This window comes from Puma concolor, chromosome B4 (assembly GCF_028749965.1).
Source record: "Puma concolor isolate L17-30 chromosome B4, mPumCon1.1.hap2, whole genome shotgun sequence".
Lineage (NCBI taxonomy): Eukaryota > Metazoa > Chordata > Mammalia > Carnivora > Felidae > Puma > Puma concolor.
The window spans coordinates 73,668,626-73,696,344 of record NC_141673.1 but is presented as its reverse complement, the minus strand read 5'-3'; the positions used below and the strand labels follow the sequence as shown (position 1 = coordinate 73,696,344).

At 37.7% G+C, this 27,719-nt stretch overlaps 1 protein-coding gene across 2 annotated transcripts in view; it reads left to right on the top strand.

Annotated features, from left to right (window-relative positions):
• Positions 1-13,783, top strand: part of PDZRN4 (PDZ domain containing ring finger 4) — a 367,140-nt gene extending 353,357 nt beyond the window's left edge. For both annotated transcript variants that reach the window (XM_086713640.1, XM_086713641.1), the window contains 3 exons: positions 2,171-2,272; positions 6,645-6,761; positions 11,442-13,783. In XM_086713640.1, coding sequence (XP_086569766.1) covers positions 2,171-2,272; positions 6,645-6,761; positions 11,442-12,968 — 1,746 coding nt within the window. In that variant the 3' untranslated portion in view covers positions 12,969-13,783. The remainder of the gene's footprint in view (positions 1-2,170; positions 2,273-6,644; positions 6,762-11,441) is intronic.
• Positions 13,784-27,719: the final 13,936 nt, after the last annotated feature.

Here is a 27,719-nt window from a genome sequence, read left to right as displayed (position 1 = left end):
CAACCTAGAGCACTTCCTGTTTACCAGGCACTTGTTTCAACCCTAGACATGTATTGACTCATTTAATCCTTACAAGAACACTCTGAGGAAGGCACTAGTATCTGCACTTTCATATAGGGACCATCATAGTAACATCAAATAAACATGAATGAAGAGTATTTAGGATAGTAGTAAATGAACTTCACATGCAGAATTTAGATGTATATACTTGAGGAAATAAAAGTAATGAGAATTAGATTTCAAACAGAAAAGGTGAAGAGAAGCTGTGGGAGAACATCCACCTCCATCTTCCTAGGAGCAAACATGCCAACAGTGGAGGGAAGATGAATGATTAGGTCCGTGATTAATACACAAATAGATGCATTGCAGACACAGTGTTAAGAATTACTATGAAATGGATGTAAACCCCCAAAGCTCAAAGAAAGTAAACATTTTCAAGTCCTTATTTTCAGACTACACCGAATTGGGGAGGGGGGAGGTGTAGTGGAATCCATCACTGCCAATTTATCTTCATTTGAGAAAAAGCCTTGGATTCAGTACAAAAATAGCTTTTCAGATGTATATTTATGAAAAACCACAAAATACCCTTTCCTATCATTAGTTACCATTTTGGAATCCTAGCTTCTGTTTTCTAATTTGATGAGTTTTATTGTGAGTTGCCAAAAAAAAGGAAATGCGCTTGAAACTTGTAAAAGCTGAATTTCCTATCCACATTTACAAGTGAAAAACAAAGGTGATATGCATTTGATCAGAGTAAGAAAATACAGCATATGGTTGTATGATTCAGCCCCCCCAGACTCTTACTTATTTTCTGCTTTCTTTGTGTTCAGTATGTATGATAAGAGTCCAGGAATAAGAATAATTTACTGTGGTCCAAAGTTGAGATTCCTGGGCTTCGATAATTATATGTCCTTGTGTATCAGCCAGAATCCCAGAATCATCCAGAATCCCAGAATCCCAGAAACGAGGAGAAAATTCTCACTAGTCTACTTCATGCTTTTCAGCAGAAATCCGTAGTGAAAAATGTTACTTATTGAAAAATTAGTCAGTACAGCTACATTTTCTATTTAATTTACTGAAATAATTCTTATTTTAGATAGAATTACTTGACCTCTTCAACTAAAATTTCTTTCTGCATATTTTGATTATGTGCTATGGATCAAAAAATCTCATTGTCTCCATGGATTTGAACAATCAATAAAATAAAATAAATATAAAATATCCGAAGAAAGTCCAGTTAACTTGGAACTAAATACATTTGAATGTGAAAATGTAGCTTACCATACAAACTTCAGGAATCTTATTTGCTGTGTCTGTAGAACTTAGAAAAAGGAAAACTATATGTGTGTGTGTGTATCTATATATATCTATATATATCTATATATATAGATATATTGAATTCCACTGGAGTCTTTTTAATCCAAAGTTTACTCAAGCTTGGTTTCTTTCAAAAAGCCATTTTTACTCTGTATTAATTTTTAAAAAGTTAAGTATACTTAAGAGATGAGCCTTAAGAGATTTCATTAGTTTTGTTGTTTGAGGAAATGGATGAATCTTAGAAAGAGCTGGAGTGTTGATGAGGATGTTACCGATGCACTGTTCCTTGTTTTGATTATTTAAGCAATTGAAAGAGATCCTGAGAGTGATTTGGGGCAACTGAGTCAGACCCACACAAATATGAGATGATTAAATGAAAATGCAATCAGCAGTGGCCTGGGAGCATTGCCTGGTGAGAGATAATACTGTAGCTCTCTAATTGGCTCATAGCAGGCATGCAGGATGACGGATTTCAGTTGTGGTATTGCCAGTCCTGCTTCCCCCAGCACTATTATCTCAGAGTGACACTTCCATTACTCTGAGCGGAGAAAGATGAACGTCACCTGTCAGGGGCTGGTTAATTGTGTTGCTAGATGTATGTTGCCAGGGCGCAGGTTGGACATTTATGAACATAACTGCTTCCTCTGATGTCCGCCATCCTTCAGGGATCGATATGGCTCTTACAGTAAGCGCGTAATTGAGTGAAGGCACTTACCACTGAGGGGCTGGAGATGAGCCCATTGTGTGAGCTTCATTGTCCATACGTTCACCATAAATGAGCTGATATTTGCCATTTATTGTGTGCAGCATTGTGGAAATGGAAACTAATGTGCCACTTTCATTTGTTTTCTAGATAAATGGGGAAGACGTCCAGAATCGAGAAGAGGCAGTGGCGTTGCTGTCGAGCGAGGAGTGTAAGAGAATCGTGTTGCTCGTCGCAAGGCCGGAGACTCAGGTCAGAACACAGATCCAAAATCTGGAGACTGAACTTCACATCCATTGTTTGCTCATCTATATCAAATCAGTACTGTGTTTTATTTGTAAAGCTGAGTACACAAGACATAATTAAGAGTCACCTTACCTAACCTACCAACCTGATCAACCTTATCTTTTTGAAAAAAGAAGGGAAAAAACATACAAAATGGAATCATTATTCTCTCCTTCCACTTGCCAGTTATTTGAATGAATTCATAAATGAAAAATGGTTGACGGTATGATTTTTAATCCTGTATGGATCCTTGCTCTAGGTTTCTATCTAAAAATATTTAATTGGCATATTAAGGTATCTTGAAGGAATCTTTAATGAGAGAATCATTAGCGTATCTAGCTATCAACTTAAATCCTTTTAGGACAACTTTATCAAATAAAGTGGCCAACATAGCATGGTGTAGTTCCATGTATAGTAAATGAATTTTTTCCAAGTTTAGGGTGACAAAAACATCTGTCCGGCCAAAACCAAGATGATAGCTTCTAGGGAAATTGCTTTTTATATCTTTACAGAGGGCGATGTCATGACGGTCAAGGAGAGGTAATATGGTGAAAGAAAAGTGCTGTTGGTCCTTCTTTTTATATTCTTTTTATACCCTGCCACAATGCAGAAAAGGATAGCACATCGTCACCCTTCTGTCCATCTGTCAGTAGTTTGAGTGAAGTTGGTTATATCACCATTTGTCTCCCAGGCTATTGATCTGATATTTCTCAAACTCAGTAACTACATACTATCTATAAATTACATTGAGTAAGTGTATTTCAGTGTCAGACCAAATCCTGACTTGAATATAGTGGTTATAAAAGATCACCCTTTCGGCATATATTTCCTTTATGCCCTTGACCATTCTAAATGGTTCCCATAAAGCCTGCTATTGCCCAAGGCAGAGTAAAGTTACACACCTGAGGTGTCAGGAGTGGGGAAGGGAGCCTACACGACTGTGACACGACTGGCTGGACTGCCTATTTGGGAGTAAATTGAAAAATATGTATGAAATGTCACTAATTACCTGGAAATTTGGCAACCCAGTTAGTCTCACTGATCCCGTTTTCTTGAAAAAGAACAGAATAAAGGGATTAAACACATGTTAGTTAAATTCATGGTAAATTGAAGAGAACAGAGTAGTTATCCCTGTTATAGAAAAGATATTTTAATGTTTTAATGTGGGTTCCCTGCGCTTTCCATGTAACTGCTAGAGCACCTCATTAATTTAGAATTGAAGCATTTCCTTAAACCATGCCACAGAATGGCTATAATGGACTGTGGAAAGAATAGAAATTAATGACATAAGACTAGATCTATCGTTGATAGAATACATATGCTTGCTAGAACTGGTGGTATTTTCAAATATCTGGCTACACTCCTGATCCAGCAGGATCAATGTTGGAGGATGAATTTTCAAAGGAGACTTCCTTTCCACTGTTGAGGGGAATATAACCGTCCTGCCAAAATCGGGATCTGCTTTAGCCCCTCGATCCTAAAGAAACCTCATGCCACTGGAAGAAAGCTGATTGCCTTTAGAAAATCAGATTTCTATAAAAATAAGGAAAGAAAATGCATTTTAACACCAAATTTTTTAAAATGCAATTTAGGCAGTACATGCTATAAAATGCAAGAAAAAAGAAGACCAAAAAAAAAAAAAAACATAAACTTGCCTTTATATCACCTATATTTTTTAATCAATTTCAGTATATCTTATTATTGCATTTTTGGCATATGAATTTTATCGCAAGAGAATGTGGAAGTTTTTTGTGTGCTTTCTCTAGGCTTTTTCTTTTTTTAATGTTTCAAATACTCTCTGCATTCTTGGAAATGATCTACAGATTTGCTGGGAGCAATATGGTACATCTGTGCAATATTTTTAAATAACTCATTTCTTTCATTCCCTGTCAACTTTCTTTCATTTTCTGCCCATTTTCCTCCTCAGACCATTAAAGATATTGCTATTCTGTCCTATTCCCCTTGGGACATTGGGACAGAGAGGGCTCCATAGGAACTTGTAAACACTACTTTTGAGACAATACAGGTTGTTCTTTTCCCTGAAATGCCATGTGTGTTCCATACTGTGCACACAGATCCCCCTGTTGCATAATAAGAGCCCTCCTTTCTCGCAGCTCGGCTCAAGGGAAAGGTCTGTCTGTGGCGTAGCCTGAAACTCAGACTGTCATGAATGCACATAGGTAGAAAGGGAGATACAACAGGGAAAGGAAGTGAGCAAGAAGGATCTCTCCTTACTTACTCTGCTGTGTATACTTCCAGCCTAGAGGAAAGACTTATCAGAGCAGACATACACTGACTACGGATGACAACTCAAGGATCTGTGGGATTAGTTAATAAGAAAAGAGTTATAGGGAATCATTAATTTCTACTGTTTATTCTTCTTATCTTTCCCACCCCTTCATTTAAATTTCAGAAGACTCTATTCCATCATTCACTACTTCAGAGTAAGCAAATATTTTGTTTTGACCTGATTAAAGAAAAATCCCTTGGTGTGCTTATGAAAAGGAAACATTTCTAGCTTTACGTCATTTCTTTTGGAGTCTAGAGTTTGCAGCTTCATGAAACTTAAAACGGATTAGAGAATGTAAAGCTTGGACAATTATAAATTGAAATGGAATTGTTAGCTTAATTTTCACAGTTCATCTGCATATCAAAGCCAGTGGGGTAGAACTTGCTCAAGTTATTGAGGCTACATGAAGATAAATGAGGATGAATAAATGTGTCAACACTTTTCGCCCCAGTCAAATCTGAGGTAATTTAAGTTCTAGGTAGCCTTTAATACATATCAAGAAACCTATAACTGCCTTCATATTGGTGAATATGACACATATATGCTAATGCCTCTCCGGGTGCAACCGGATGTCCTTCTTTCAGAATTTGTTTTGTCTCGAAGTTTTATCATCTCAGTTATCTTTAAGAGCTTACTCTGCCGTTTTTCAGGGATGAAAACACCTCAAACTAGAGCTGACCCTTGAATAATGCAGGGATCAGGAGAGCCAACACTCCCCACCCAGTCGAAATTCGCATGTAGCTTCTGACTCCCCAAGACTAATACACTGATAGCCTAATGTTGATTGGAAGCCTTAAAATAACATAGTCAATTAACACTTATTTTATATGTTACATGTATTATATACTATTCTTACAATCAAGTAAGCTAGAGAAAAGAAAATATTACTAAGAAAAGCATAAGGAAGAGAAGATAGATTTAGATTACTGTAGTGTATTTATCAAAAAATAAATGCACATGTAAGTGGACCTATGAAGTTCAAACCCCTACTGTTCAAGGATCAACTGTATTGTCAGTTTTGGCTCATTAGAAAGCTGCTGTTTCTTTTAACACAGAGTAAAACAGAGCATGGACAATAATTCAGGTAATTTAATCATCATAGACAGCTAATTTATGTAATCCAGCTCCAGAAATCTACTTTGAGGCAAATTATCTGTATTGACTGTCAACACTCATCATATTAGCAAGGTTTTTCACTTCACTTGTTATTGAGAAGCCAACAGGATTTATTCAGTTTAATTTGTGTAAGACTCCCACCAGAATACCTGCATCCTGGACCCACAAACAAAACCCTGCGTGCTCCACACTGCTCCATTCCCATTAAATGCACAATTTCAGATACATACACACACACACACACACACACACACACACACATGTGTGTGTGTGTGTGTATGTATCTATATTTTGCAATTGGGTGTGAAAAATGAATCAAAATAGACATGGATAGCATCACCTTTTTTTACGAGAAGAATAACTTAGAATTTTTCTCGTCTTCCCCCTAGATAAAATAAATGTCTGTATTTGTGGCAAGCAGCCATCTTGTTGACTTGGAAGCCATCTGCCTAAAAATAAAAAGGCAGGATGAGGGTAGGAGCATCAGTGTGTATGGGGGGTGGGGAACACTGTGTGTGTCATCTCATTGAAGGTTGTTGTTAAGGAAAAAAGCCCAATTGTCTCATGGCCCTATTAGTACCACTGCAGTTCTTTAACACAGGGACTGTTGGAGGTAATGAGCGTGACAGCTGTGGATTATGCAATATGCTTTTCATACATTTTGAAAGATGGTAATGTTCTATTCTGTGAGATCTACTTGGCTATGAGAGAAACTCTGTAGCTCTGTTTCAGGAAAGGATAAAAGGCATAGGAGTCCAATTTTTTTTTTAAATCACTTTTTCCTCCTTCTGAGAGGTGAACTATCAGAGGCTGATATTCTGAAGAGAATCATTATGATAAAAGGAACTGGTCAGGCATTGCCATTTAAGTTTACCCTATTTTAGCATGAGTTCCCACTAACCTAATATAATGTACTAATGTGTTCTTTTGCAGCTGGATGAAGGCTGGCTGGAAGATGAAAGGAATGAATTCTTAGAGGAGTTAAACTTGGAGATGCTGGAAGAACAGCATAATGAAGCAATGCAGGGCACGGCCAATGAGGTGGAGCAGGTAGGGCCAAAATTTGAACGACGTCATTTGAAATGTGGTTAAGTGGGTTTTCTTTTAATGGATAATCATAAATGGAGTAAAAAACTAAATCAAAGAGTTTGATCAAACACCTCTGTAATGGTAATTTTTTAGATGGGCATCTCAAATGAAGCAGAAGGAATAAATACATTTTTTTTTCTGTTGAGATCTTTCTAGCTTGGAAAGCTTTGGGACCATTGTTGACAGAGTCTGGTAGTACTCAAACATTGACCCAGGTACTATTCAACCCAATTCTGAAATTTAATAGCAAAAATATACCTTGTTTTTCGATATGCCAGCTGGAGACAAGCTTTATCTCATGCGATAACCTCTCCTCCCAAAGTTAACTTTACAATTTAAAATATAAATGTGTCTCTTTGAATATTTAGGCAACTATAGCATGATGGTGACATGATGTAAGCCATCAATCTGATTTATGGTTTTGGTATCACGGTTCCACCTATATACTCCTGAAGAGGAGTAGCCTTATTTGAGATCATTGACATTATCTTGCCTTAGGGTCACATAATCATTCAACCAAAAATGCTGAGCTCCTAATATGTTCCAAGTACCACACTTGATTCTGAGAATACAAGGAAAATGAACAAAGTTTCTGCTCTTAATTAATTCATTGCTGGTGAAAGGTTACAGAGGGGCTTGTGGCAAACCGAGTTTGGGGATTCTTTTGTGATCGTTGTTGTTCCTATTGGATAAAGACAAGATCACTATATCCTAGATCTTTTAAAATATATCCTAGATTTATTGTGTGTTGAATTCGTGTCATTCATCTGCCTGATACAGCTTTATTAACACTTCTGATGTCAGTTTATTGATTTAATTATCGTCCTATTCTCAATGTTAATTCTTAACACATTCTAAGAGATAGTTTTTTTAAAAATCCTGGACAGTTAGGCTTAGGGACATGAAACACAAACATCCTATCGCTTTACGAAGTGAATGATGGAATTTATTGACGTGCTAGCATTTCATAACAGAGACGTATGTGCACGTGTCTGTGTGCACATGCCCATATATTAAATAAATCGTTATATTGCAGACTACGGTCTCAACATAGCTGCGTGTGCAATGCTCATTGGCCACTTCACAAACAGTAGCTCATGCTCAAAAGCGATGCTGCTACTGTGGTGATTGCTTTTCAATGTAGGCAGGACAGATTGAAATTTTTATGTATGACTTCAACGCTGGCCACAGATAAAGATATTTTTTGGCGGCAGCTTCTGGTTACAAGCAAGAAAGTCCTTGCTCCAGGCTTTTTCTCTCTTAGATACAAAATGTGACCGGATACAGAATTGACAGGAGGATGTTGGAATAAAGAAAGAAGGGAGAAATCCTGTCCAGGTGAAGCGATAGGGTGTCAAATGCTACCTACTCATCAGACGTAATACAAATGCTAGGTCGTTGGAGGTAACACTAGACATCCCTGAGGTTAGATTCTCATTGTGTGGAAATTTTTCTTCACTGTGAGACTGAAAAATGATAAGAAGTACAGAAACCTTTAAAGGTCCTTTGCCCTTATAAACAATAATACTACATTAGAAATGTCTTGGTAGAAGCATTGCCTGTCACCATAATTCCATAGGGAAATGATAAACGATAGAGTGGCATTACATTAGAAACTAGGAATTCTAGGTTTGAGAATGGAAAACCCTTTTTATTTTCACATTGTCTCATAAACCAGTGACTAAAGAAAGGCAAATTCAATAAAATAATAAAATAAAAATATGTATTCATACTACAAAACTTAAATACACATACGCATTAAAACTTTCTTTTGACGCACTATCCTTGGTCTTAACGGCTGCTGTTGACACATTGCGGAACATCGCTCTTGGCATAATTTGTCTATATCCTTTGCACTCTATATAAAAATAAGATAAAGAGGGGCACATGGGTGGCTGGGTCAAGTAAGCGTCAGACTCTTGGTTTTGGCTCAGGTTGTGATCTCACGGTTCTTGAGATAGAACCCCACATCTGGCTCTGTGCTGACAGAGTGGATGGAGCCTGCTTGGGATTCTCTATCTCCGTCTCTCTCTGCTCCTCCCCTGCTCTCGCTCCTCCAAAACAAATAAACAAAAAAATAAGATAAAGAAATACTACCCCTTTTGTATTTTTAAGCCCATCAAAGATATGAAAAAATAAATGTAAATAATATAGTATATAACCTAAAATGTCCAGTATCCATAACATCCACTGGGGGTTTTATGGCACAGCCTGTTGATGTCACCACATTGGATACTATTGTCAGCTTGATTCGAGGAACATACGGATGTACCAAGCACTCAATTACTTATTTATAACATTATGTTTTGTTTGTTTTTTTATCGATAAGGCATTTAAAATCTCAGTATGTTTTCAACAACTGAGGAAAAATATTTTAGGGAAGGCTGAGAATCCTAGAATAACATGATACATGGTCATGTGCTCTCCTTTACGGCTGATGTTACGTTTTGTTCTGCCATAACTTCTGTGGAAGAAAAATATAACAATTTTCTTGAGGGACCTTTCAAACCTGTGTTAGAATACCTTTTCTCATGCATTCTGTCCTTCTTTAACACTAACAGGCTTAATTATATTGAATTGTATAATTATACCTACTAGACGAAATATACATATAAGATAGTGAGTGGACTTACACATAAAGAAAATACAATGTAGAAACTGCCACGTAGACTTGTATGTGATGAGTGACGGAGAGAACAATAACTTTACCCTGGTCACAGAGAAAGAACTACATATGCATCCTCTTAGGGCAGTAACAGTTAATTGTTCTGCATGAAAGCCAAAAACTACCAAGGAATAAAGTTTACCTACAAGTGTGTATTCACATTTATGTCAAAAATACACTTTTTGACATTAAGTCCACATCTGGCAATCAGTACTGCTCTGATTTTCATGAGAACTGTCACTCTCAGCAGAATAAAATTCACCTTTAAGGGATATTAGTGGCTGAGAGTAGAAAAATATTTTTTACGTAACCCAAATGAGTCTTAAGATGACATTGTTGCTCTTGAGCAGTGTGATTTGGAGATGCACTAAGGTCTGGGCACATGTATCGGAAAATATGACATCCTAGACATAGAAGAAATCCTGACTCCGGGGGATAGCACTGGCCTTTTCCACCTCTCTGTGTCACTAATAAGCTGAATACATTTGGGATTAAAGTTCCTCATCGATGGAAGGTCCAAGGCTCTAGTACTAACCTATTCCTGAAATACTGTGCTATTTAGCTTACCATTACCAGTGTATTACTACATCAGTGAAGTTTCTTCTGAACTTAAAGTTCAGGAAAAAAATCATCATAATAAGATGATGCAGCTTCAGAACTCCAGGCCTCCATTCTGCAGAAGACCATTTAGACTACCTGTCTCGCTCATCCTTTCGTGTGTTACCATCTCAGAGACTCCTAAAGGCACCTCATTTACACACGTGCATGCCATTTTCTCAAGTAAGAGAAATCCTTAAGATAAGGATCAAGTATTTAAATGTGTCCTGTTTTATTTATCGCCAAGTCAGGTATGACAGGCATATCCAAGCAGCTTTGGTTTTCTTTATTTCAATTCATAAAAAGCTGCCTTGAGCTAATGGCCTTTGTTTCTAAAATTGTTATGGATGCTAAAATTAGAACAGCTTTCTAGGAACCACACTTTTGCCAAGAAGCATCATTCTTTTTTTTTTTAAACTTGTTTTATTTTTTATTGTTTAAATTTACATCCAAATTAACATACAGTGCAACAATGGTTTCAGGAGTAGATTCCTTAGTGCCCCTTACCCATTTAGCCCATCCCCCCTCCCCCAACCCCTCCCGTAACCCTCAGTTTGTTCTCCATATTTATGAGTCTCTTCTGTTTTGTCCCCCTCCCTATTTTTATATTATTTTTGTTTCCCTTCCCTTATGTTCATGTTTTGTCTCTTAAAGTCCTCATATGAGTGCAGTCATATGATTTTTGTCTTTCTCTGACTAATTTCACTTAGCATAATACCCTCCAGTTCCATCCATGTAGTTGCAAATGGCAAGACCTCATTCTTTTTAATTGCCAAGTAATACTCCATTGTGTATATATATATATATATATATATATATATATATATATATCACCTATTCTTTATCCATTCATCCATCGATGGACATTTGGGGCTCTTTCCACACTTTGGCTATTGTTGATAGTGCTGCTATATACATGGGAGTGCATGTGTCCCTTCGAAACAGCACACCTGTATCCCTTGGATAAATGCCCAGTAGTGCAATTGCTGGGTCGTAGGGTAGTTCTATTTTTAGTTTTTTGAGGAACCTCCATACTGTTTTCCAGAGTGGCTGCACCAGCTTGCATTCCCACCAACAGCAAAAGAGATCCTCTTTCTCTGCATCCTCGCCAACCTCTGTTGTTACCAGAGTTGTTCATGTTAGCCATTCGGAGAGGTGTAAGGTGGCATCTCATTGTGGTTTTGATTTGTATTTCCCTGATGATGAGTGAAGTTCAGCATTCTTTCATGTGTCAGTTGGCCCTCTGGATGTCTTCTTTGGAGAAGTGTCTATTCATGTCTTTTGCCTATTTCAAGAAGCATCATTCTTTCGAGTTTGTCCACAATCAGTGTTTCTCAAGATAATTAATTTTCTTTGTTCTCTCAACTTGGTTTTCTTAGCCAAAAAAACAAGAAGAAGAAGAGGGCACAACAGATACGGCAACGTCCTCCTCTAACAACCACGAGAAAGACAGTGGGGTGGGGCGCACAGATGAAAGCTTGCGGAACGATGAGAGCTCAGAGCAGGAGAACGCAGCGGAGGATCCCAACAGCGCATCCCTGAAGAGCAGGAGAGAGCTGGGGCAGAGCCAAGACACTCTAGGAAGCGTTGAACTTCAGTGCAATGAGAGCTTCGCGTCTGGTGAATACATAGACTCAGACTGCATTGGCAACCCAGATGAGGAGTGTGAAAGATTCCGACAGCTCTTGGAGCTCAAATGCAAGATTCGGAACCATGGAGAATATGACCTGTATTACTCGAGCAGCACAATAGAATGCCATCAAGGGGAACAAGAGGGAGTGGAGCACGAACTACAGTTGCTTAACGAAGAACTGAGAAACATTGAACTGGAGTGCCAGAATATCATGCAGGCTCACAGGCTCCAGAAAGTGACAGACCAGTATGGAGACATCTGGGCTTTGCACGATGGAGGATTCCGGAATTACAACACCAGCATAGACATGCAAAGGGGAAAGCTAGATGACATCATCGAACATCCAGAAAAGTCAGACAAGGACAGTTCTAGCGCTTACAACACAGCTGAAAGCTGCAGAAGCACTCCACTCACTGTGGACCGTTCCCCTGACAGTTCCCTTCCAAGAATGATCAACCTCACCAATAAGAAAAACCTGAGAAGCACAATGGCCGCCAATCAGTCTTCTTCCGGGCTGAGCAGTAAAGAGTCGACCTCCCCCAAAGCCAAAAGCACTGAACCAGGTTGCAGCATTGAAGGCAAGGAGAAGATTTCAGAGAGCGGCAAGCTTTCTGATCAGGAGCAAACCAGCAGCGAACACATCCCTTACCTCTCCCCTTACCACAGCTCCTCCTACAGATACGCAAATATCCCGGCACATGCCCGCCATTATCAAAGCTACATGCAGTTGATTCAACAGAAATCTGCAGTGGAGTATGCGCAGAGTCAGCTGAGTTTAGTGAGCATGTGCAAGGAGTCTCAGAAGTGTTCAGAGCCCAAGATGGAATGGAAGGTGAAAATTAGGAGCGACGGGACGCGGTACATAACAAAGAGACCAGTACGAGACCGGATTCTGAGGGAACGTGCCTTAAAGATCAAGGAGGAGCGCAGTGGCATGACGACGGATGATGACACCATGAGCGAGATGAAAATGGGCCGCTACTGGAGCAAAGAGGAAAGAAAGCAACACCTGGTTCGGGCCAAGGAGCAGCGTCGGCGCCGGGAGTTCATGATGCGGAGCCGGTTGGAGTGTCTCAAGGAGAGCCCCCAGAGCGGCAGCGAGGGCAGAAAGGAGATCAACATCATTGAACTGAGCCACAAAAAGATGATGAAAAAAAGAAACAAGAAAATTTTGGACAACTGGATGACAATCCAAGAACTGATGACCCACGGGGCCAAGTCTCCTGATGGCACACGAGTTCATAATGCCTTTTTGTCAGTCACCACCGTATGACCGAATGAACAGCGATGCAACTGATGTTAGGAGGGCGCTACCAGTTTGGGTAGAGTATGATTGCCTCGTTCAATGCGGCGTTTTTATATATATTTTGCGACTCTTTATAGTTTAAAGTTTTTGTAAGCAAAAATACCTGGTAATTTTTCATTTGTTTTTCATATACTGGTACCTTCTTTTTTGGCTGAGATCTTTCTTTAACTTGTGATATATTCATATTACTCATTTATATATATTAAAAAAAACAAACACAAGGAAAGAAAACAAAAAACTTGAACAAAAATACTGAGGAGCCAATTAATTTCCTACTTTAATGTATCTATTGTAAGTTAAGATCTGGATTTATTTCTCTAGTTTACTTATTTTCTACTCTAATAACAACTCAATGCCAAAACATTTCTATGCTTGCTTCTTGGCATAATACATATGAAATCAAACCTGTTAATAAATCATGTGCCACATCTTGTCTTACGCATAAAAACCACCTCTTTTTAACATCCCGTTGTACATTAACACATCAATGGCCGTTGTCTTTGTCTCAGTAAAGTGTAAGTGGACAATCTTCCTGTGGTATGTAGTGACATTGGTCATGTAGCTAGATAATTGTGGTAATTGTGACAATAAAGAATAAATTATTGATTATCCTTAAGAAAAGCTATCAAGGGGTGTTTTATTTTCATTGTTCACTGTGGTTACCAGATTTAAATTAGTCATATATGTATACTATTTAGAAGAGTCCTAATTGTGGATTATAAAATGTGTACATTTTCTATCACTTTCTTTTCCAATAAAATTGTCTCGAAATACTTCCCATAGATCATTGTGTCACATATTCTTACCAGGATTAAATTAGATAATATATGTCAACCATCTAACAGACGCTAACTAAACATCCAGTAAATATGAGGTTATCTCCTTTTGTCTGCTACCCAGTAAGGTAAAGCCAGGAAAAATTCAGGGAAGGACCTGGAGAGAGGATCGGTGAAGTGTCTGAAAATGTTTATAATGACACTAAATGTATTAGCTTGGGATAATAAATAGTAATTAATAATAATAAAAAAAAATAGTCAGCTTCGGCCATAACGAAATGCCATAGACTGGGTAGCCTAAACAACAGGAATGTATTTCTCACAGCTCTGGAGGATGTGAAGTCCAAGTGCTGGCAGATTCAGCAACTAGGTGAGGGCCCTGTTCCAGCTCGCAGACGGCCACCCTCTCCCTCTGTCTTCAGGTGGTGTAGAGAAAGGAAGGAAAGCTGTCTGCTGTCTCTTCTGATAAGGGCACTGGATCCCTCATAGGAGCTTTACCCTCATGACTTCATCTAAACCAAAGGTCCCATCTCCAAATACCATCACCTTGGAGGTTAGAACTTCAAAATATGGATTTTAGGGTGACACAACTCACTCCATAGCACTATGTGCATTTATTTAGCCTATCATTTGGGAATAAATTGGGGGGAATCATCTTTTTAATAATTGTGAGCATAGTCAACTATAAATGCCTTATATGCCAGTTTAAAATGAGATTGCCAAATTATCAGATAGGTTATTTAAATCTAGATTTTCATCATAAAAACCATCTATGTGTCACTCACGATACCTCCAGGGTAAAGGCCAGAATGACCATGTATATGCAAACTGAGTTTGATCAAATTTTCATTCAACCCAAGAGATTATTGGAGACACACAGTAGAGACACAACATCTGAAAAATTCTGAAGTTACTTTCCTGTTTAAAAACTGACAGTTTCAGCTCTTGAATCAGACTCTGATGCCCTGCTTTATATTCCAGGCCCTCATTCACTTGCCCACTTTGCCTGTTGCTCCTTTTTAGATCTTCTCTGAGTTGATTCCTGGCTTCCCATTTCCACTCCAGTTATCTTATACTGTTCTCCTGTCTGGAGTTTCTGTGCCCAATTCTACACCTCCCTGAGAGTAGAATCACATATACATTTTCTCTTTGGAACCCATTTTGATGACACCAGACTCTCAGCATTTTGGCATACACTATGATGCACCTGCAGCATTGTTTTACCTTCCTTTTTTCTTCTTCTGTTATTTGAATCACACACATAGTATTTATTGTCTCCCTGCATAGATTTTATGGAGTTTGGTCCTTGCATCCCCCTGTGTCTTTGCAAATCTCTGTAGAGAGCCGTTTGAATAATAATGAATGCTAGTTGAGTTAAATTATTGTATTTATCTCTCTCCTCCACGTATTGGTCCTTTTGTTACTGTTTTCCTTACTCTTCTACCTTTCCAAGTTCTTATCTCCTGAAAAGCTATTACATAGATGGGGAAAAAATGAATCTTAATTACATATAATGAAAAGCTAGACTCAAAAATTTTAAGGTAGTGATAGTAATAGCAACCTAAGGCAACTGAGAATTTCATCACTTCCAGCTTTAGCCATTGTTAATACAATCGACAAGATTACTCCGAACGTACCTAGAGCTTTTAAAATAAGAATTTTGATCTTAAGAGCTCAGCTTTTTCCTGACCTAATGCCTGTCGTTATTGTTTATCTTCTTGACATAACTGCGCTTTAATATTCACTGCATTCAGATTACTCCTATAGATAAATGTGACTTGGAACCAACATGTAGATTTTTCCAGAAGAAACATGGACACATCTCATAACGCAGTATTTCCAAAGTTACCAGCTTACTTTTATTTTTATTAAAGCCAAATGTTCTTGCCAATTTTTAAAAAATGTGATGTTGGTATTTTTCATGTCTGTATTTATACATTCTACAAGTTGAGAAATGTCTTTTTCAAAAATCAGTGAAAATCTGGAAGTGTTATGTTTTTATCTTTCTACGTAACATATCTTTGTGCTAAACATGTTTTTTAGTCAATGAATAATAAATCTGTTGCTCAGCAAAGAAAAATAATTTGTTATATGTGGGATATTTTATTTCAGTTCCAAAGAAATATGTGAATATGAAGAAGGAAAATATTTTACTTAGGCTTAGCTTTGAAATTCCATAGTTTTATTGCTTTTTTTTATTCAAGATGTGACAGAAATTGGTGCTAGGATCCGCATGTGAATGACCTAAGAGGTGGAAGACAATGTATATTCGCTGGGCATTTCTTCACCGCATGCCAGGAAGAAGTCTATTGTTACCATTTTATCTTGTGCCGACTGTCCTTCTATGAAGACATGTGGGCTGTGGGAGGACTCCTCTAACATATCCTTCCCATAGCTACATGCCGATTTAATCCTTGTCTTATTGGTGTGTCTAAATTTTCCACCTGAACCAATCTTTTTATCCCTCCAATGAGCTTCCACTTTCTGCTTCAAATTCTTTGTTTTGTGATGGGTGCCATTGTTCAGCTGCTCCTTCCTACTTACCACCTATGTCTTCTTGAATTTCCCTTTTATCTGGTCAGTCACAAAGCAGTGTTATTTTTTTCTTTAAAATGTGTCAAGTTATCTTCAGTACCCTAAATCACCTTTTGGCTAGACTGTCACTATTTCGTGCCTAATTACTTCAACAGGTCTTTTCCTGAGCATGGGATAAAATCTAAGTGCCTGAGCCTGTTATCTAAGGACTTCCATAATTTAACCTCAACCTGCTACACACCTGATCTCGCATGTCTTTCCAAGAAAGACTTCTAACTCAGACCTCAGGAAACCTGTGTCTTGGGCAGATGAATAATTTGATGTTCCTTCAAACTAATATTCTTTCAATTTTAATTCATTTTCTATTAATTTATTATACTCTACCATTAGTTAATATCCATTATTTTTCTATTTCTATTAATAATCATTAACGTTTATTTATTTTTGAGACAGAGAGAGACAGATCATGAACAGGGGAGGGGCAGAGAGAGAGGGAGACACAGAATCGGAAGCAGGCCCCAGGCTCTGAGCCATCAGCACAGAGCCCGACGCGGGGCTTGAACTCACAGACCGCGAGATCGTGACCTGAGCTGAAGTCGGACGCTCAACCGACTGAGCCACCCAGGCGCCCCAATTAATAATCATTAATACAAGGGGCACCTGGGTGGCCTCAGTCAGTTGAGTGTCTGACTTTGTCCCGGGTCATGATATTGTGATTCATGAGTTCAAGTCCTACATTGGGCTCTGTGCTGACAGCTCAGAGCCTGGGGCCTACTTCAGATTCTGTGTCTCCCTCTCTCTCTGCCCCTCCCTAGCTCATGCTCTTTCTCTCTCTCTCTCTCTCTCTCTCTCTCTCTGCCTCAAAAATAAATAAAAACATTAAAAATTTTTAAATCAATATAATTGATGGAATATAATTAATATAACAGCATAATTATTATTAAATAACTTTATTAATTTTCAGTTACTAAAGTTGAACACTGCAACAAGTTCACCAACTAATTCACTTATAAAAAAAACAGTAAAAAAAAATATTTCCCCAAGCAAATTATTTCTTACTTATTTGAAGTTTTGTTCTTTCTTCAGTTTTCTGTCACTATTTTTCAAAATGTATGTCTTTGGAAGTACATTAAAGGACTTAAACTTTAGATAGAACAAACCATTTCCTCCTATAAATATGCATGATATAGCTTCAGAGTTTCAGTGAATACTGACTACTAGAGGGCACTGACAAAAATGATTGACCATGATAGTCACCTATTGAGGAGCACTTTGAGATTTGTTTGTTCTTTTGTTTTTTGCTGTTTCCACCCAAGTGTGCTGCCCTTTTTAGCCAATGTACTGGCCTTTTCAGGGTCAGTGTACAAGGCAGCCCCTCTTGATGCCATTCCCATTTCCAACTCCACTCTTTGCTTGTGGTGCTTTGCATATTAGACAAAACCTTCTCTTTTCTCCTTGTTCATCCTTCCGGTGTTTATTTCGCATCTTCCCATCTCTCGGGAGATTTTTCCCTAGCCATTGCCAGCAGCCACTCTTATTTCTCAACACTCAGAGATGGTATTGCCTTAACACTCACTTGGCTTTCTACCCAGCAGTGTCTAATTTTTTTTTTTCCTGTAATGTGTCCGTCATGAGTATAGTGTGTTGCACAGTGAGTAACCATTGCCACATATGTCCTTCTGGCATTTCTTCCGTTTTACCAAATAACAGCTGCTTAGAATTTTGGGTGCCATGCATTCTTTACACATCCTACTTGATGGTGTTGTACTGCAAAAAAAGCATGGCTTCTGGGTTCATGGGCCATCAATAAGCTAGCGCCCGGCCTGTTATTCAGTATCCCACTACATGCTTTTAACTTATTAATATTCACTACGGGTTTACTGCCTCCCGGCTCTGCCACTTACTAGGTTTGTATTCTTCAGCAAGTTACTTAAGCTTGCTGCTGCTTGGTACAGGGGAGATAATTATAGCCTTTTTCATACATTGAGAATTAAACGGGTTGACACATATAAAGAAGCTACATGAGTGCCGGCACAGAGTGGGGACTCAACAGATATTAGCTATTATTTTAACTTACAGGTGAACAAACTGGCTAATATGCCGTGAATCCCATAGCTACTAAGCAATAGATTCCGGATGCAAGCTTGTGATAGTCTGCCCGCGAAGTTTCTCTTCCTTCCACTATTTCTAGCCTCCATGTTAATTAAAAATGGACATTAGAAGTAATAGCAATTTGTTCACTAAAATCTACAAGTTCTGCCTCAAACAGGAGTCCAGACACCTGCCACCATTTTCTTTGTGTCATCAAATGTGCTGGCTTTCTCATTTGGTTCCACTTTATTGATCAGCCTATTTTTTTAATTGCCTGTTGTCTGTGGTGGAGAATTATGATGGTAGATTTTGTTTTTGTCCTGGCTAGCCAGTACATAACTACGTTCTGCTTCAAATTTATTATCACCCCTTTCTACTGTGCTGCTTGCCACGTCCATGATCAGAATGTGCCACTGTTGTAAAAAACCTCTTGGATATCCATTTTTGGGCCTGTCATTAGTCTTTACAGCCTGGTGTTTTAATAGGAAGCATAGTCAATGCTAGCTATTCAAACCCAAAATGTGTTTGAACCAGAAACTTAATAAACCAAGACACTTATTTAACTTCACCTCTTTGGTGGTGGTAGGAATAGATTCAATGGGATGCAACTGGCCAGCGTATCTTGGAATGTTTGTGAGGCACTCGAGGAAACAAAGCCTACTCAAATGTGTCCATACGCCAGCCCTATCCTGATGTTCTCATTATGGTAGGGCCAGCGAATATAGCATAGCTTTCTTTTTGCATCCATTTAATTTAGCCTGATTTCTTTTTTTGAAACAGGACCCTAATCAGAAAATCAATCAGATGGAGGGCACAAAAAAATAGAAACGGTATAAAACACTTAAGAGAAGGAAATGTGTTTGAGAGACTACGATGTTCAGTGTGTTACCTGCTTTACATGAATCATTAATAAACGTCTTGGGGAGATGAAGTATGAATTCATGAAATCTGACTGTATCAAGAAATCAGCACAGAGTGATGGAGCCGGTGAGGAACACAGGAGGGTTAAGAGGGGTAAAGGTTCCTATGGGCTGCCACCACCTTAGGGAAGCCCTCCCTGCCCTCATAACCCTGAATGATGACTCATCCATGGGACAGTTCTCATCATTTCTGTGATCTTGAGCAAGTTAGGTCCCTTATTTGAGTCCCCATGTTCTCATCTGTAAAATGATAATATTGGAATAAATGATCTCTGAGGCCCATTTTATTCCTAACATTCTAAAAATTGGCAATAAATAATAAAATGTTTTATTCCAAATTTCCTTTTGTTGCACCCATACCACAGTTGTTTTGGAGCTATCTTAGATAAACCTCATCATCTGCCTGTGAAGCAAATAAGGACATTTTCAACAGGGAAAATAAGAAAGTAATTCATTGGTGTAAAATAATGCCTACCCACTCTTTCCATTATTCACCAAAAAAAAAAAAAAAAAAGCCATTTTTCATGATGGTTATCACCCTCTGAAAGACTGCATTTGCATTATACATTCTAGAACATTAAGGAGTTGTGATTTAGAATGGCTTAGATCTGCAGAACCTTGTATATTTATAGAGAAGATAGGAAGGCGACAGGTTTGTGCACCATTTGGGTAACACTCAGTTTTGCAGGTGAGGGTACAGGCCTGCTGGCACGAGAAAACTTGTGGTGGGGCTACTTGGGGTGAAGTCAGTGTGGGTCATCCAGCAGACATACTGGCTCGCTTCTCACATGAAGTATGACTGGAATTTAAGTCATAAAGGGTGGGAGCGTTAGGCAGGAGCCAGGTCATGAGAGTTTCATATTGAAAGAAATGGGGGGAGTTAATCAATTTTATGTCTTAAAAAGATCCATCTATTAGAAATTTAGCCCTTATATTGGATGGAGAAACATTTGGAGGAAGGACAACCAGTCAGAAGACTGTTCCACTGACATGGAAGAGAAAAGAACTTGAACAAAGGGCCAAAAAGGGGATTTGACAGATGATAGGAACTAGAGATGCAGATTAGAGATGCAAGTAAAATACAGAACCCCAGTTAAATTTGAATTTCAGAAAATCAGTGAATAACTTTTTAAATATAACTATTCATTGGAGACATACTTACATTAAAAAATCTAGTTCATCTGAAATTTTCATTTAATTAAGCACCCTGTAATTTATCTGGCAATCCTATTAGGAAAGTAGAATAGCCAGGTCTTGGGAAATGACAAGATACAGAATAGGAGATAAGCAGAGAGAGGAAGAAGTTGAGGATGTTGTCCCTGTTTCTGGTTGTGTTACTGAGTAAATGATGGTCCCACTCAGAACATGCTTAACATGAGAAACATGTTCTGGAAGAAAAGGTGAACAATTCAGTCTTGGGTATGTTGATTTTAAGGTGCCAGTAGGACAACCCAAAAAGAAATGTCTAATTGGCAGTTTAAAAAGCAGGGATGGAATTCAGAATAGAAGACAGTGACTGGATGAATCTATGTTGGGGGCACCAATGGTACCATCCTCTGGGTTTCTTTCCTTTACCTAGACCCACGAAGGCCTGGTTACCAGGAGAGGAGCAGTGAATAGGAACCTAGTAAGTGTCACGGGGGTGAGGGATATATATTAAGAGAGAGAGCGAGAGCAAGTCAGGGAACGGCAGAGAGATGGGGAGAAAGAATCCCAAGCAGACTCCATGCTCAGCATGGAGGACTCATTGCAGGGCTTGATCTCACAAACCATGAGATCATGACCTGAGCCGAAACCAAGAGTCAGACGTTTAACTAGCTGAGCCTCCCAGGTGCCCCTGTTCTCCTTTTTAAAGGGAATACTATTGGGGTGCCTGGGTGGCTCAGTCAGTTAAGCAACCAACTCTTGGTTTTGGCTCATGTCCTGATATCACGATCTGTGAGACCGAGCCCTGTGTCAGGCTCTGCACTGACAATGGATTCTCTCTCTTCTCTCTCTCTCTGCCCCTCCCCTGCTTCCCCTACCCTCTCTCTCTTTCAAAATAAATAAATAAATAAACCTAAAAAAGGGAATAGTATTAACATTGTATTGATATACCATAAATGTATTCACCTCTCCCCCATTTATTTTGATTGTCCCTAATCTTTAACTACTGCAATCAGTGTCTTAATAACCATATAAATCTATAATTTCCTGCATGGATGAGTATATCTCAGATAAGTTTCTAGAAGTGCAGTTGCAGGTACATTTGTGATTTTGATGGTTACTCTCATAAATACTACCCTCCACAACGGTGGCCCAATTTCAACTCCTACCAACAGAATATAAAAGAACATATTTTTCTTCCTTCCTTGCTGTGACATGTTGGGCCTCTTTGCCTCCTAGTGCATTTCCCTTCCCCTACTCTGGAGAATCCTTTGGACTATATGTCCAAGCTCTCATGTCAGCTGGACTCGGTCAGTGTCAGCAGTGACGGGAGAGAGGAAGACAGGAAGAAGGGAAGGGAAAGCCATGGCAAGTTCCTCCTTCCAGGGAAATAGCCAGGTTTTGTGGGGCTTCAACATTGAGAGGTTCTACTTTAAAAAGTAAATTAAAAATTAGGAGCTCAAAATTAGGCACAAAATTAAGTATTAGACTACAAAAAGAAAATACAAACAACCACAAATTTTGAGAAGCTTACAAATATCACAAAATTTTTAATTAATATTTTATTATCTGCCAAACATGTATGTTTAATACCTATTTCTCCTGTGTTTTTGGCTGCCTACTCTTAGATCCCTCTTTTCATGAGAAATATTTTTTGATTATTTGTATAGAGAGACTAGAAATATAATTCAATCTTTGCTTATCATAGTTGATCAAAATTTGATTTCGGATAGTTTAAAACATTTCATCTTCTCAACCTATATTGGTAATGTCAAATAAATTTTTAGGTTTATTGTGAAATTTGGGAAAGGTTTTTTCAAGCTTCTTCCATAAATGAGCTGAAAAACTTTGAAAAATTTACCCTAGATTTGCTTCGAACTCTGTATATTTTAAAGCTTGCTTCTCCTCCACTCTTCATATACTTTACCTGCTAAGAAGTGTAGGACGAATTCCCAACCCAATATGAGCTCTAGCCCTTCTCTTTTGCATAATATGTCATGGAGAGTTAGGATAGAGGGTATTTCTACTAATGATTCCTATGCCAGGACAGCTAGAAATAACATGATATATATTAATGTGTACTTAATATATATTAAGTAATTATATGTTAATATATTTTTCATATACTAAGTAACATCTATTTAATAAATAATATACATATTATGTACATTACATAAGTAATAGTGTAATTCACCTGTGAGCCCCAGATGTCAATTTAGTCTGAGCTCCAAAATGTCCATGGTAAGTCTATCACCATGTCAGGGACATGAGGGGAAATGGAAAAGAAAGTTGAGTGAATAACAAGCAGTAGTCTGAACTGATGACAGTTACAATATCTTAAATTTACAAATTTTACAAAAACATGTGACCATGTGAACCCACCCACCGAGCCCCAACCCAGGGTCTTGGAAAACAAACAGGAGGCACTGAACCTCTACCTTGATTGACCTCTGGCTCCTTTCTCTCTGCCTCAGAAGCTCACCTCCTCATGGCTACAGCTCCCCGCAGACAAGCCAACCAAGTCTCCAGATTCCAAGGACACCAACCACTGAACACCTGGAACACTTGCCCAGGAATGTTTGTGGCTTCCCACTATTTCTAGTTTGTAGATTATCTCATTCTTGACTTTTACCTCTCCCTTGATGGTTTCCCTGTATTAAACTCTCTGTCTTATTTAAAGCAATTTCTATTCTGCTTTGACTTGAACCGATACTGTCCTTGGTGCTAGATATGGTCTCAGTTAACAGACCCCCAAATAAGATTCTAGATTAAAGTTACTTTCCTGTTTATGTATGACCATATTCATGCCCTCCTTGAAGGTGGAAAATGAGACCTTAGTAATGTGGGCATACAGTATATCATCTGTAGGTGCTTAGGATTAAGTACATGTCAAAATCATTATTTTTAAAAAACAGTTGCTAAGTTGTTCCACTTGTCCACTAAGGGAGCATTGATGATTACAAAGAATATGGGGTAAGGTAACCACTTTTGACAGCATTAGGGAGTCTATAAGGGGAGAAACATTTGGAATAAAGGACTGCTTTTAATTGAAACTCATCTATGGCCATCAAAAGTAACCACTGACAGTCTTATAGTAGACCTATACAGAACAAGCTAAGCTTCAGAATGTCTATGGCATCAATATTTCCCTTCCAAGTAGTTTTTTAAAATTATTTCCTAATGATTTATATTTAAAATTTTTGTGCCAAAGTGGAACACACATAGAAAAGTCATAGAAAAAATAATTTATAATTATTTCAAAATAGACCCACCTGTATACTGCCATCAGATAGAACATGGCCAGCACTCGAGAATCCACTTCCCAATTATTACTCCTCCCTTCTTTCCAACTGTTAACACCATCTAGGCTTCTAACACTACAGATTAATTTTGCCTATTATTGAAGTTTGTATAATGGGAGTATATATTCTTCAGGTCTGGCTTCTTTTATTCAACATTTGGTCAGTGAGATTGATCCGTGGTGTTATGTGTATTTGCAGTTCATTTTCATCACTGTGTAGTATTCTGTTGTGAGATTACCATAATTTATATCTACTCTATAGTTGAGAAACACTTGGTTTGTTTCCAATTCCTGAATATTACAAATAATACTATGAACATTCTTGTATACATGATACAAACATTTCTATTGCGCATATACCTAGAGGTTGAATTACTGGGTCTTAGATTATATATGTGTTCAGTTTTACAGATGTGAAACAAGTAATTATAAAAATTTATATTCCAACCAGCACTGTATAAGAATTCTCAATGTTCCACATAATTACCAGTGCTTGATATTTTTTAAAAATTGGCAGAATTTATTTCATTACAGTACTAATTGTTCATGCCAGCGCAGAGAATCCTAGGATTGTAAGAAATACTTATTTTTAGTAAGTACACAACTCAGTTTGGTGCCCAACAATTTAGAAAAATGTCCCTGATTGTTCTTTCCCTATTTAAATTGTTTTAGCTTCATTGAGATATGCCAATTGACATATAACATTCTATGAGTTTAAGGTATACATTTATGATAATTTTATACATGTATATATTGCCAAATGATCACCACAATAAGGTTAATTAACATATCCAACACCTCACATAATTACCATTTTTTGTGGTAAGAACATTAAAATCTACTCTTTTAGCACCTTTCAAATATACAATACAGTACTGTTAATTATAGTCATCATGCTACACATGAGATCCAAAGGACTTATTCATCTTATAGCTGTAAGTTTGTACCCTTTGACCAACATCTCCCCATTTTCCCCTACCCTGAGCCTCTGGCAACCCCCATTCTATTCTGTTTCTAGGAGTTTGGCTTTTTTAAATTCCACATATAAGTGAAATCATACAGTATTCGTCTTTCTCTGGCTGGCTTATTTCATTTGGCATAATGCCCTCAAGCTCTAACCATGTTGTCACAAATGGCAGGACTTCCTTCATTTTGTGGCTGAAAAAATATTTCATTGTATACATATACCACATTTTCTTTATCCATTCATCCATCAATGGATTTACTTCATTTCCATATCTTAGCTATTGCAAATTATGTTGCAATGAACATAAGGGTGAAAATATCTTTTCAAGATAGTGGTTTCATTTTCTTTGCATATACACTTGGCCTTGAACAATGTCAGAGTTAGAGGCACCAACTCCCACATAATCAAAATTCTGCATATAACTTTTGACTCCTCAAAACTTAACTACTAATAGCCTACTCTTGACCAGAAGCCTTACCAATAACATGAACAATTAACATATATTTTGTATGTTATATGAATTATATACAGTAGTCTTAGAATAAAGTAAGCTAGCAAAAGGAAAATGGTATTAAGAAAATCATAAGAAAAAGAAAATATTTATAGTTCTCTACTGTACTTATCAGAAAACAATCCACATATAAGTGGATCTGTGCAATTCGAACCCGTGTTGTTCAAGGGTCAACTGTACACGCAAAAGTGGGATTGCTGGATTGTGTGGCAGTTGTATTTTTAATGTTGGTGGGGACCTCCATACTGTTTTCCATGGTGGCGTACTGATTTACATTCCCACCAACAATGCACAAGTGTTCCCTTTTCTTCACGTCCTTACCAACACTTATCTCTTATCTTTTTGATGCTGGCCATTCTAATAGGTGTGAGATGGTATCTAATTATGGTTTTGATTTTCATTTCCCTGTTGATTAGGGATGTTGAGCACCTTTTCATGTACTTGTTGGCCATCTGTATATCTCTTTTGGGAAAATGCCTATTCAAGTCCTTTGCCTATTTTTAACTGAAGTATTTGATTTTTTGCTATTGAATTGTCATTTTTTTCTCCCCATAGGTCACCTCCTGGTACCATGAAAACCCACACCCCTAACCATAGCTAATTGGATCAGAGGGTGGACATCTAACGCAAGGGTATCCAAACTTGAGACCGGCCATATGCCTAAGAAGTGATCTGGCATGTAAGCATTGTCCAAACAAGAATAGTGATCAAGCAGGTCAAATTTTGCTAAAAATTTGAACTGGAACATTGAGGAGATCACCAGTTACTAGCCGATGTTGAAGCCAATAGATACGCAGAGAGAAAGAGAAATAGTCTTTATAATGGTAAAGAACTAGAGTAGGGATTTATGCATTCTCAAAATAGGAAAATCTTGTGACTATCTAGTTTCTGTCTCCATAAAGCTTGACTATTGCAGTTCATGCTTTTTTTTTAGTGGACTGGCAATAAAATTTCTTCAGTTTAACATGAGGACTGGCTGTATGATTAAATCTCTTATATCCCTTATATTCATATGTAGTTCATGATGAATCATAATTATTATACCAACCTAAGAAAGCTTCCATTTACTGTAACAGAAGAACCCACCTAAGACAATCTCTTTCTAAACCTCTTGCTACACATATGTATGACTTTTTAAAATAAGATCTTAGGATACAAACTGTTTATGTCCTGTTTGACTTAATGATACACTTTAAATATCTATCTACACCAATAAGTGTGTATATGTAGCACTTTCAGTGTTTAGAGTATCTATTACATGGATAAACCATAACTAATTTAACAATTGCCTTTTTCCCTTTCTCTTATTGTTTGCTGCTGGTATAATGAAAAATGATGCAGTAAACACACTTGTTCATATTCCTATGGATACTACTTTGATTATTTCCTTTGGATAAATAACCAGGAGTAAGCCTGCTAAAGAATGATGTCACTTATAAGACTTTTGAATTGTATTCTTAAAATGTCCTCCAGAAGGTTACTAACAGTTGCATTCTCAACAACAAATGGGAGTGTACAATTGTATGAAAAATAAATAATGATTTGCCTTAGGAGCTTTCTCTGAAAAGAATCTCCAGTTGCAATGACTACATATGCCGAGGGAGACCTATTACTGAGGGAACAATTTGAAGGCGAATGGGTCTTTTGAACATGAACATGCTAAGTCGCTAGCCAAATTTTCAATAACTTGATGGATGAAAACTTGCTGGAGACACTGCTTTCTACACACTTCTTAGCACAAATAGGATACACTTCCAGAAGGATAATCAGAGTTTCTTTAATTTGTGGGTTTTGCTTTCATATATAGTTTGAAAGTTCTAACAAATGTTTATTTTCCTTCCAAAATATATTTCTAAGTAAAGGAAGATAAAATGAGGCATTGTTAATATACGGATATTTCAATTGTGTGAGTGTATATATATCTATATATCTATGTGTATATATAGATATACACACACATATACAATTGTGTGTGTATATACAAGTACATGTACAGAGAGAGAGAGAGAAAGAGAAATATGTATTTGCATGAATAGCATATGTGTGTGAAAGAAAGAGTATATATTTGATCTAAGAGGCAATGTGAAATGCTAAATTAATATGCTAAATTAATAATCAAAATACTAGGCTCAGCTCTCTACAAACTTTGTGAACTTGAGCAAATTACTTGACCTTAAAGAGTCAATAAAATAAAAGAATGAAGCGATAGAGTCATAAGAAATGAATCAGGCATATTAAAAGAAGATTAGAGCTATGAATTTCTTGAGAGCACTTAAAAAAGTTTTAATGATTTAACCTGTGACTGTGAAACTTATGACTTAAGTTGTCTTCTAGGTTATCTGACTAAAGCCATATGTGATGGCTGACAATCAGCAAGAAGACTGAGGTTCAGCTCTGTGGTCCCATCATTGCACTGGCATTACTCAAGCATTGCTGAGAACCGATGACTTTCTCAGTGAGAATCCTGTCAA